We start from the raw sequence: 12745 nt of genomic DNA on the forward strand, positions 1-12745 counted from the left end.
TGGCCTGGAATCTCCAGGAATCAGCCTAAATGTCCACTATTGAAAGCAGCCCTGGAGATTTTAATGGCTTGATGTTGTGAAAAATCAGAAAAATTCCCTCTCTCCCTCCAAGAATAGCTTCAGTCAGAGTTGTCAACTCCACCCGCAGAGTTTCTATGGACTTGAACAGAGTTACTATGGTCTTGGTTTTAAAAGGCATTGGATGTAAAAGAAACAATGGCAACTAGGAATCCAAAACATGATTAATATAGATTTATGATTCTGTGCACCCAAACCTTAAATTAATATATTGTATGTGATAATCTGCCCATAACAGTTTTTTTTTTTAAAAAAACACTTCTTTCTACATAGATTTATTGAAGGAAACAAAATAGAAACAATTTCAAGAAATGCATTTCGTGGCCTTCGAGATCTGACACACCTGTAAGTCTTTAAATGTCCCATACAGGACAAAAAATAAAATAAAAAATCAAGTATCATGAATGGAATTTAGCTTCTTAGGAATTGATTTTTTTTATGAAATAAAAAGCATTCTAGCTCTCGTTGTGGAGAAACATTTTATGTTGAACATTTCATGTTCATTTTATGTAAATCAAATGAACTTTGAAGTGCGAGGATGCAATGTATTGATTGCTCCTGAGTTTGGTTCACCAAAGAGGGCTGTACATCTGGCCAACAAGCGGGTGGGTGAGTGCCGATTTATAGCAGGTTCATTACTCAAGCTATTTATGCCAGTATGCAGTCCTAGTATGGAGGTTAAAAAAAAAAGGAGTGTCTTTCTGTTCTTAGAGAGGAAATCAGGGTGTTTTGGGTCTCCATTAACTTTAAAAGGTTTTATTCATTAAATTCATAATCCTATTACTTGTTGTCAACACTGAGAACTGGGCAGTGTCCAACTGTTAACATTAGCTAAGTGTTGCTGCATTTAGTTATTATCGTCTTTTCAACAATTTTAACACCTAACTTTACCTTTCCAGTTCTTTGGCCAATAATCAGCTTAAAGCTCTGCCAAGGGATGTCTTTGGTGATTTAGATTCTCTGATCGAACTGTAAGTAAAGCCATCCAAAATGGTTTTGGTTTTGTTTTAAATTACAAGCCTGTTCTTGCATGAGTTTTTAAAACCTGAGCTTAGAATTTAGAATTTTGTGCAAGTTTTTTACGCTTGAAATTGATCCTAAGAATGAACAAATTGGTTGGTCTGTACTTTCTGCCAGCCTAAGCTTATATGTAGCATTAAGTACCTGTGAGCTCGTTGAATCAGGGGTTTAAGCCCTGGTGGCGCAGTGGTAAAACTGCCGCCCTGTAACCAGAAGGTTACAAGTTCAATCCTGACCAGGGGCTCAAGGTTGACTCAGCCTTCCATCCTTCCGAGGTTGGTAAAATGAGTACCCAGAAATGTTGGGGGCAATATGCTAAATCATTGTAAACCGCTTAGAGAGCTCCGGCTATAGAGCGGTATATAAATGTAAGTGCTATTGCTATTGCTATTGCTAAGTGACTCTAGGGTCAGGATTAAATGGCACCCACAACTTCATTGTCCTATTCACAGGCAGAAAAATGTGGTGGGGCAGCTTGAGGGATGACATTCGTAGTGGTTTGTGTGTGCATGAAACTTAGCAGGTGCCTATTCAATAATTAATTAATTAATTAATAATTAATGCCCCTTGCTCTTCCTCAATTTCAAGGCAAAAGATACCCCAGTAGAACATAAAGAAGTTGATGAGCGTCACACATTCCCTTGTATCAGCTTTAGATATACCTAGTTCTGCAGAGGACTGAGATGTTGAGTTTCAAATAAATCACGCGGTGGAATACTTATAATGACTTGCTGCAATAATGCTGATCATGCCATGATAAAGATCTAATGGAAATAATACCCACAAGCTATATTAATTCTGTGTAAATGCTTCATCTAACTTTTGGATTCAATTAAATAATGTTTTGCCAAATACATGTATAAGGTCATTCCCACATACACGTACATCAGTTGATTCTCAGATCTTACATAGCAGTTCTATGTATGTTTCCTCAGTGTAAACCCCACTGCATTCATTAGTAACTCCCAAGTAAGTGTGGTGCATTAAAACTTGATGACTTACAGCTGGGAGCATGACCTTATCCCACTGAAAGGTCAAGGGGCATAGCTAGGGGAGAGGAAGCTCATGTTCGCCCCCTCCCTGGTGGCCCCATGGAGTGAGGGTGATAATGAAGAAAATAAGAAGGGGAGGAGCTGGAGGCCCTCAGGAGTTGGGGGCCCCAGGTTCTTTGAACCAATCCACTCAGTTATAGCTACACCCCTGGAAAGGTCTGTGTTCTGTTCTAAAAACAGGAAACACACATTCCAGGAACTAAGGCATCAGTCTGTGCTTCTGGATCAGGCTTTCATGCCTGGGGAGACATACATCCATCACCTGTTTTTGCATGAATTTTTTCCTTTTTAGCTATGATGGTTTCTTTCACACATGCAAGTCACCTTGTTGATAAGCACTCATCAAGGAAGGGTTCACCACTCGCCTAGTATTAAGCTAGTGAAGAAATAAATTAACAGCCACAAACATGTTCATGAGGGAAGGAGAAGAAGAGAGGGTAAGGAGACGCCCCCCCCCTTACCCTTCTTCTCCACAAGCCACTCTTCTTGTATTCCACAGGCCCTACGCTTGGTTGAAGGGACATAGCTCAGTGGTAGAGCATATGCTTTGCCTTCAGAAGGTCCCAGTTTCAATCCCTGGCATCTCCAGGTAGGGCTGGGGAAGACACATCTGAAACTCAGAAGAGCTGCTGGCAGTTTCAAGCAGTGACCCACCAGATGCCTCTGAGAAGCCCACAGGGCATGCATATACCTGTGCTTGAACCAGGCTTTTTGGAGACAGAGGCTACAGAACTGAAGTGACAAGAGATGATGTTCTAAACTGTCTGGAAAAATTGAAGACTAGCAAATCACCAGGGCCAGACAGCATCCATCCAAGAGTTCTTAAAGAACTCAAATGTGAAATTGCTGACCTCCTTGCAAAAATATAGAACTCATCCACACAATCAGGCTCTGTACCAGAGGACTGGGAAGTAGCAAATGTAACAGATTTTCAAAAAGGGATCCAGGGGCAATCCAGGAAATTACAGGCTGGTTAGTTTAACGTCTGTTCCAGTCAAACTGATGGAAAGCATTCCCAAGGATAAAATAGTAAAGCACATAGAAGAACAGGCCCTGCTGGGGGAGAACCAGCATGGTTTCTGTAAAGGTAAATCTTGCCTCATGAACCCTTTGGAGTTTTTTGAGAGTGTCAACAAGTGTGTGGATCAAGGTGATCCAGTTGACATAGTCTACCTGGACTTCCAAAAAGGTTTTGACAAAGTTCCTCATCAAAGACTCCTGAGAAAACTTAGCAGTCATGGGATAAGGGGACAAGTACATGTGTGGATTGCTAACTGGTTGAAGGACAGGAAACAGATGGTAGGCATAAACCGAGAGTTCTGACAATGGAGGGAAGTAAGAAGTGGAAAATCTCCAAAAGGATCTCTCAAAATTTGGTGAGTGGGCAACAAAATGGCAAATGCAGCAAGTGTAAAGTGATGCACATTGGATCAAAAAACCCCAACTACAAGTACACACACATGGCATCTGAGTTGTCAGAGACTGACAAGGAGAGGGATCTTGGGGTTGTGGTGGACAGCTCATTGAAAATGTCGACTCAATGTGTGGCAGCTGTGAAAAAGGCCAATTCCGTGCTAGGGATCATTAGGAAGGGGATTGAAAATAAAACGGCTAATATTATAATGCCCTTATACAAAACTATGGTGCGGCCACACTTGGACTACTGAGTACAATTCTGGTCACCACATCTAAAGAAGGACATTGTAGAACTGGAAAAGGTGCAGAAGAGTGCAATTAAGATGATCAGGGGCCTAGAGCACCTTCCTTATGAGGCAAGACTACAATACCTGGGGCTATGTAGTTTAGAAAAAAGATAAACGTGGGGAGACATGATAGAGGTCTATAAAATCATGCGTGGTGTGGAGAAAGTGGATAGAGAGCAATTTTTCTCCCTTTCACATAGCACTAGAACCAGGGGTCATCCCATGAAATTGATTGCCGTGCAATTTAGGACCAACAAATGGAAGTACTTTTTCACACAACGCATAATCAGCTTATGGAATTCTCTGCCACAAGATGTGGTGACAGCCAACAACCTGGATGGCTTGAAGCAGGGGAGTAGCAAGGTTGGAGTGGGCCCAGAGACAATATTTTAAAATGCTGCCCCGCTCACTGAAGTTCAGCACATGAAGTAAAGAAATCTTAAATGAGGCTGAATAGTGGTAACAAAAAGCATGCATAAATAAATAAATATATATAAATATATATATAAACACCTATGTGCCACAATAGAACAATATCCTAAATTATTTTGTAAAAGGTTTTGTAAATTGTAGATGATGCAAGTCATTTAATGGTACTAGAGAAAGACGTGCTGTTCTGGTAGCTCCAGGTCTTAACACTCACATCAGTTTTGGAGGATGGATACAACTGAAGGAAGCCGGGTCAGGTGCGCGGCTGGGGGAGTCAGTCATGTGACTTGCCTCTGGGCTCCCCCAAGGCAGTGGGTCCCCAGACAACTGTCTCCCCTTGCCCTATTATAGTTATGCCCCTGGCTTGAAGAGGGCTTTGGATAACTTCATGGAGGAGAGGTCTATCAACGGCTACTAGTTGGAGGGCTATAGGTCACCTCCAGCCTCAGAGGCAGGATGCCTCTGAATACCAGTTGCAGGGGAGGAACATCCCCTCAACTCCTGCCTGTGGCTCCCAGCAGCATCTGGTGGGCCACTGTGTGAAACAGGATGCTGGACTAGATGAGCCATGGGCCTGATACAGCAGGGCTGTCCTTATGTTCTCATGTTCTTGCTGTTGCTCTCCTGAAACTTGTATTTAGAGGAATCTTGCTTCTGAGGCTGGAGGTGGCCTATAGTCACCAGACTTGTAGCCACTGATAAACCTGTTCTCCATGAATTTGTCTAAGCCCCTTTTAAAGCGATCCAAGCTAGTGGCCATCACCACATCCTATGGCTGATGATTCCATAAATTAATTATGCGTGGTATGAAAAAGTACGTCCTTTTGTTGCTCCTAAATTTCCAGTTCCATGGGATGATCCTTGGTTCTAGTGTTGTGAGAGAGGGAGAAAAAATTCTCTCTCCATGCATGATTTTAACACCTATATTATGTCTCCTCGTAATCCCCTCTTTTCAAACTAAAAAGCCTTAAATGCTGTAGCCTTGCCTCATAAGGAAGGTGTTCCAGGCACCTGATCATCTTGGTTGCCCTCTTCTTCATTTTTTCCCCTGTTCTACAATGCCCTTTTTAAGATATGGTGACCAGAACTGTATGCATTACTTCAAATGTGGCCTCACCATAGATTTGTATAAGGGCAGTATAATATTTGCATTTTAATTTTAAATCCCCTTCCTAATGATCCCTAGCATGGAATTTGCCTTTGTCACAGCTGCCACACACTGAGTTGACATTTTCAACGAGCTGTCCACAACGACCCCTAGATCCCTCTCCTGATCAGTCACTGACAGCTTAGACCACATCAGTGTATTTGTGAAGTTGAGGTTTTTTTGCCCCAATATGCATAACTTTACACTTGCTTACATTGAACTGCACTTGCCATGTGGTCACCCACTCACCCAATTGGAGAGATACTTTTGAAGCTCCTCACAATCTGTTGTGGATTTCATGACCCTAAAAAGTTGATTATCATCTGCAAATTTGTCCACTTGGCTGGTTACCCCAGCTTCTAGATCATTTATGAACAAGTTAAAGAGCACTGTTCCCAGTACAGATCCCTGAGGGGCCTCACTTCCTCCATTTTGAAAACTGTCAATTTATTCCTATCCTCTGTTTCCTGTCCTTCAACCAGTTACCAATCCACACGTGAACTTGACCCCTTATCCCATGACTGCTAAGTTTACTCAAGAGCCTTTGGTGGGGAACTTTGTCTAAAGCTTTTTGGAAGCCCGAGTATACTATGCCAACCGGATCACTTTTATCCACATGCCTGCTCAAAGAACTCCAAAAGGTTAATGAAGAGAGGCTTGCCCTTGCAGAAGCCATGCTGGTTCTCCTTCAGCAAGGCCTGTTCTTCAATATGTTTAACAATTTTGTCCTGAAGTATGCTTTCCATCAATTTACCTGGCACAGAAGTTAAACTAACTGGCCTGTAGTTTCCCAGATCCCCCCTGGATCCCTTTTTGAAAGTAGAAGTTACATTAGCTACTATCCAGTCCTCTGGTACAGAACCTGACTGTAGGGAGAAGTTAGATATTTTGCTAGGAGCTCAGCAATTTCACATTCGAGTTCTTTCAGAACTCTTAGGTGGATGCCATCTGGCCCTGCAATTTGTTAATTTTTAGTTTTTCAAGACAGTTTACAACATCCTCTTGTATGGATGTGCAGAACATTCTGAGCTTGAAACGTTCTCACAAATCAGGCTGTTATGAGTGTTCTGTTTAAAAAAGGAACACCTTTCAAAAGAAGGGCTTGTTCTGTCAGAACAACCAGCTTGATTGGTTGTTCCAATGGAACTTTCCAGGCATTTGTGTTCCGCAGAAATGCCTGGAAGGCTTCACTGGAACAACCAGTTGAGCAGATTGTTCCAACAGAATGAGCACCTTCATTTTAAGGGTGTTCCATTTCAGAATGGAATACTCTCAATGGTTTGTTTTGTGAGAAAGTTCCAAGCTTGGAACATTCTGTACAACCCTATACTTTCGTTGCCTCAAATTGGCCCAGTTCTTCAGCCTCCAAGCCTGAGAAGCTCAGTTCTGGTGTGGATATATGGTTGGTGTCCTCCGCCGTGAAGACAGATGCAAAGAACTCATTCAGCTTCTCTGCAGTCTCCTCATCCTCCTTAATGATCCCTTTCACGCCCTTATCATCTAAGGGTCCAACCGGCTCCCTAGCAGGTTTTATACTTCTGATATATAGTTTTTGTTATTCCCCTTGACACCTCTAGTGATATGCTTTTCAAACTCTCTTTTTGCATCTCTTACTTTCTCCTTGCATTTCTTTTGCAAGCGTTTATGTTCCTTTCTGTTCTCTTCATTTGGGCAGGACTTCCATTTTCTGAAGGAAGTGTTCTTCCCTATTATTATTATTATTATTATTATTATTAGTAGTAGTAGTAGTAGTAGTATTGGTGTTTTTTTAACAAAAAACCTTCTCAAAGTGGTTTACGCAAAAAAAGAAATAAAAAGAAAATGGTTGCCTGTCTCTAAAGTGCTAACCATTTAAAAAGAAACACAAAGGAAACAGCCACAGACAGCATGGTGGAGATTATTAAGAACAGTTGGTTCTTAGTTGAATAGTTGGTTCACACAACAGAATGACATGCTTATCTATTCACTTCTTTTTAATGGAATGTAGACATAATGGACTGTCTCTTAGTTGCATCCAGTGGCTGGTTATATTAAAATGGATGAAGGGTGATGCAGAAATTTGCTTACTTAACGAAGGACAGGCCAGAGGTTTATTTCATTAGATAATAAAGCCATCAACATTGGCATTGCATTTAGTGGCTTTGAAATGTTGGGATCAAGTCAGTTCTAAAAAGATGAGGACCAGAGCTTAATGAAGATTTAGTTCAGATTTAAGATTTGATGAATCTTAAATTCAATGCAAATTTGAATCTCAAGTTTTCAAAATTTTGGTTTTGAAATCTGGTTTTATGGTAAAGGTAAAGTTTGCTGTCAAGTGGGTGTCGGCTCCTGGTGACCACAGAGTCCTGTGGTTGTCTTTGGTAGGATATAAGGGTTTACCATCTCCATCTCTCACACAGTATGATATAGCAATAGCACTTACATTTATATACCGCTTTATAGCCGAAGCTCTCTAAGCGGTTTACAATGATTTAGCATATTGCCCCCAACATTCTGGGTACTCATTTTACCGACCTCGGAAGGATGGAAGGCTGAGTCAACCTTGAGCCCCTGGTCAGGATCGAACTTGTAACCTTCTGGTTACAGGGCGGCAGTTTTACCACTGCGCCACCAGGGGCTCATCATGATATGATGGCTTTCAGCATCTTCCTATATTGCTGCTGCCTGATATAGGTGTTTCCCATAATCTGGAAAACATACTGGATGCAACTAAGAGACAGTTCATTATGTCTACATCTCATTAAAAAGAAGTGAATAGATAAGCATGTCATTCTGTTGCATGAACCAACTGTTCAACTAAGAACCAACTGTTCTTTGTCATCTCCAGCTGTGGCTGTTTCCTTTGTGTTTCTTTGTGTTTCCCATAATCTGGGAAACATACCAGCGGGGATTTGAACTGGCAACCTCTGGCTTGCTAGTCAAGTCATTTCCCAACTGACTATTAGGTGGCTGGAGGACTTTTTAAAAAAAAAAAAAAAAATCCTATACTAAATCTATAGTTGAGCTGGAGAATATTAAGACATTTTTCTTATTAAATTTTTATCCTGCTCTTCCTCCAAGAGATATACATGGTCTTCCCATTTTATCCTCCCAACAGCCCCAGTGAGGTAGGTTAGGATGAGAAGCAGTGAGTGGCCCAAGATCAATCAGTAAGCTCCATGGCTAAATGGGTATTAAAACCTAGAGTCTCCACAGTCCAAGTCCAGGATTCAAATCACTAAACTATATTAATTCCGACATTAAATGTTTTCAGTTTGCCAAATTCACTACTTTTACAATGCTAAACCATTATGTCCAACAGTATCCATAACTTGGAATATTGCCAAAAAAATGAATCAGGTGCATATAGATCTGAATTCTTACACACAAAACTGGATTAAGAGATTTTGTGTCATGAGCGTTTCTCATACAAATTGTTTATTTCAGGTCTTGCTGGAGACCCCATTAAGAATTCCAACCTGTTTCTAGATTTCTGATTAATATCTAAGGCAAACTATATATTGAACAGCATTCCCTTTTGCTTCCCTCCACGTTTTATTTTAGCCAAAAGCAGCCTTGACAGGCTGTCACTCTGAGCAAAGAAAGCATACATGGGAAGAGATTGCTTAACCTCTCCCACTAGCCTTTTTAAGATCAAGACTGGCCCCTAACTACTTCTCTTTCTATGGGGGAAAATATATGGGGAGCCCTCATCTTTGCCCCTGTGGGTAGGAAAAGTAGTTTAAGCAGCAAGAGAGGTGCAGAGAGTGGAAAATGGAAAAATTAATTAAGACCACCCCCACCAATTTTCTGCTCTCTATCTTAGTTTCCAAGATTGGTTTTTACTTTTTTTTTTAAGAGTGAGGGGAAGAGATATGGAAACATGTACCTAGTCTAGTGTTGCACTCTGCAAAGCATCCAAGTGGTGCTGAGCAACATTCATGTTTCCTAACACTGCACTGGCACAGGAGTCAGAATGCTCTAAGCATTTATTCAACCATGCATGTCAGAGAACAGATGCTTGGACAAAAGCCACATTCAGCAGGTAACAGTTTAGGAATCTGTACAGATTTTTAATTGAGAGTGACTCCTTCTAATAATGTAAATCCATGGCTGGTGTTTCAAACTCTGACAGTCTGGTTTCAATGTGTCAGTATAACAACAAAATGACCCTGACAACACCAGCAATATATCATGGGCTGTGGCACTTGATATCATCAAAGACAGTTGTTCAATTGTGGTAAATATTCCATTGGGGTAAATAAGTAAAGGACTCTCCTGTTTAAGAAATCCGTATTATATTTATTACCTTACCCTTCCTCCAGGGAGCTCAGAGGAGTATACACGGCACCATCCCTCCTCTGTTTATCATTGTAACTATCTATGAAATAGTTTAGGCTTGAAGAGAGTAACTGACCTGCCAAGTAATTCCTGGCAACTGGGCAAAGAGGCACCTTTTAAAGTCGTGGCTCTCTTATACTGAACAGGAGGAGAGCAACTGTCCCTATTTAAGCCAGCACAACCTCCCTCTCAGTGGCTGTTGCTGGTGTCTCCTTTGTGTTTCTCTTTAAATTGTGAGCCTTTTGTGACAGGGACACTTTCTTTTTGCTGTTAGTCCCTTTGTGAACTTTTTTGGTTGAAAAAGAAGTTCAACCAGTACAGTACATAAATATAACAATGAAGATGAAGATAATTCTAAACAGGAAAGCAAACCCAGTGAGCTTCATGGCTGAGTGGGGATTTGAACCCAGGTCTCCTTCCAACACTCCATCCACACTTTATTTATTTATTTGACATATTTGTATACCATAGGCGGAACTGGGGGGGGAGCAGGCAGGGCACGTGCCCTAGGCGCCACTGAGGTGGGGGCGCCACACCAGTTCCTGCCACCCCCACCCCATTGCCCACCTGCCCAGCCCCAGGGCCCCTCAGCCACTTGCCTCCAGCTCCGGCTGATCGGCGAGGCCTAGGATTGGCAAGGCCTGCAAAGTGCAGAGCTCTTCTCTCCTAGCCTCTCAGCTGATCAGTGGGTGGGCGGGGCTTCCAGAGAGGCCTCTGAGTAGGCCTCCCTGTAGCCTGTACTCGGCAGGCCAAGCAAGCCAGGAAGGAGGAAGCAGGCAGAGTTCTCTGCCGCAGCAGCAGACTCTCTGCCCAGACCATCCAGCACAGCTTTTGCCAGGTAGGCTGTGAATTCCTTTTTGTGGTCCCCCCACCCATATAGGAATCTGCTTGCCATAGGGCTTTGATATGGGGGGTGGGGCGAGACTGAAAAGTCTCTGAATATTTAATTTAAAACAGACTGGAAAATGTGCTGGCTTTAAAAACAAAAACTATCTAAAAAGGCCTATAAGTGGCTTGTTTCAGGGCAGAAAATTACAAAAACTTCTGGAACAAGTATATTTTATTTATTTTTATTCATTCATTCATAAATGCACTTATGTTCAAGTTGTTTTGCAACCCAGAAGGTCTGAGTGAGAACTGTGAAGCATGTGTTGTGCTTTTATTTTTATTTTTATTTTATTTTATTTTATTTTATTTTATTTTATTTTATTTTTCTTGTGTGTAAACTGCTCCCCAGTAACTTTCAGGGACTTCAGGGTAAATCTGGCCAACATGTGAATGCAGCACCTCCATTCCAGAGGAGATGTGTGTTAAAGGGCTTTAAAAGCCTCGTGTGAAAAATCTCCTGGAATCAAACTTTACTGAATTTGTTCAGAATTCTGAGATAACAAACATAGGCTCACCCTTTATGGTTGAAAGTCTCCTTTGCTAATCTGCAGCAAGGGAGCCATTTTAATAATTAGCGTTGCTAGTGTGTTCTAGGCATTAAAAGTAGCACAAATATATAGTACTCAATGTATATCACTATATACTGTGAATTGTGTATGTGTGTATTCAGTGAAATGTATTTCCAGGCAGCATACTTATTTTGAAATATCAGACTTAAATCCTTGGGGGCCTAGGGTGTGTGGAGGCCCTGGACTTTGAGGGGCTAGGGGCCCATTTTAAAATCTCATCTTGGCCCATTCCAACCTTGCTATGCCCCTGGTGGTCACTACACATGGGTTTCTGCACAACACCTGCACAGAAGAAACTTCCATGTAGAAAATGTGTCTCTTGTAAATTGACCCTGAATTTTCCATCCATGACTGGGATATCTGAGAGTTAGAGTCAATAATAAAAGAACAGCACACTGCTTGTGACAGGAAGGGGCAAATTACAATGATTTCTTAGTCTAGCAGGGGCTGGTTTTGGCCCTGGCAGAACTTGGCTGTCTGCTCCTGTTGCAAATTCCTCTGTCTAGTGTGGCAAACTAATGTATCCTCCTCCCTCTTGGTGTCAAAGTAAGCACTAGTTTGGTGAATGCACATATACCCCATCATGAGCCAACAGTCATCATAAGACAAAGGCTGGCAGGAATCATTCACTGGTTTATAGACACCCCCACCACCTTCTTCTTCCCCTATTTTGCTAGTGGCTATTTGGGCAGGTGATCCTCTAGACAATGTCATGTTTTTTAAAGAATTAGATGAGACAGAGAAAATGACACTTGGAATACTCGCTTAACTCCTGATTGTTGTTCTAAGTCTTTTACAGAGATGGCTCATGTTTTCAGGTTTTGATCAACAACCATGTCTAGATGGTACAGTGTTCCTTTTAACAGGGATTTCCAGATATTGTTGACTACAAGTCTCATCATTCCTGTTTGGACAGGGGTGTAATTTCAGTGCTTGCCCTAAGCGCTATTTTCCCTAGTTACGCCTCTGTTGTATACCACCCAAAATGCAAGTCTCTGGGTGGTTTACAACAAAACAATAAAAACAAGTAAAAAGGTTAAAACATTACAACAATTTAAAACTTGAAACGTTAAGACTATTAAAAATCATCAAACTATTAAAACAGTATATAATTAAAATCCTGGGTGAACAAATGTGTCTTGACTGCCTTTTAAAACATTTTACAAGATGGGGAGGCTCTTATTTCAGCAGGGAGCATGTTCCAAAGCCTCAGGGCTGCAATGGAGAAGGCCCATCCCCGAGTAGCTACCAGATGACCAAGTGGCAACTGTAGATGAACCTCTCCTCATGATCTCAATGGGCAGTGTGGTTCATGGCTAAGAAAACGTTCTCTTAAATACCCAGGGCCCAAGCTGTGTGGGGCTCTATAGGTTAGAACCGAGACCTTGTATTTTGCTCAGAAACTTATTGGCAACGAGTGTAGATCTTTTAAGATAGGAGTGACATGGTCTCTCTGAGATGACCCAGAGACCAACCTGGCTGCCTCGTTCTGGACAACCTGCAGCTTCTGGACTATGTACAAAGGCAGCCCCATATAAA

The 12745-nt window shown here is 41.7% G+C and overlaps 1 protein-coding gene across 3 annotated transcripts in view; it reads left to right on the forward strand.

Moving 5' to 3' along the window:
* The window catches only part of LGI2 (leucine rich repeat LGI family member 2), a 71567-nt gene that overhangs the window by 38370 nt on the left and 20452 nt on the right, over positions 1-12745 (forward strand). For all 3 annotated transcript variants that reach the window (XM_053256746.1, XM_053256744.1, XM_053256745.1), the window contains 2 exons: positions 352-423; positions 978-1049. In XM_053256746.1, coding sequence (XP_053112721.1) covers positions 352-423; positions 978-1049 — 144 coding nt within the window. The remainder of the gene's footprint in view (positions 1-351; positions 424-977; positions 1050-12745) is intronic.

The sequence above is a fragment of the Hemicordylus capensis genome, chromosome 5 (assembly GCF_027244095.1).
Source record: "Hemicordylus capensis ecotype Gifberg chromosome 5, rHemCap1.1.pri, whole genome shotgun sequence".
Classification (NCBI taxonomy): Eukaryota; Metazoa; Chordata; class Lepidosauria; order Squamata; family Cordylidae; genus Hemicordylus; species Hemicordylus capensis.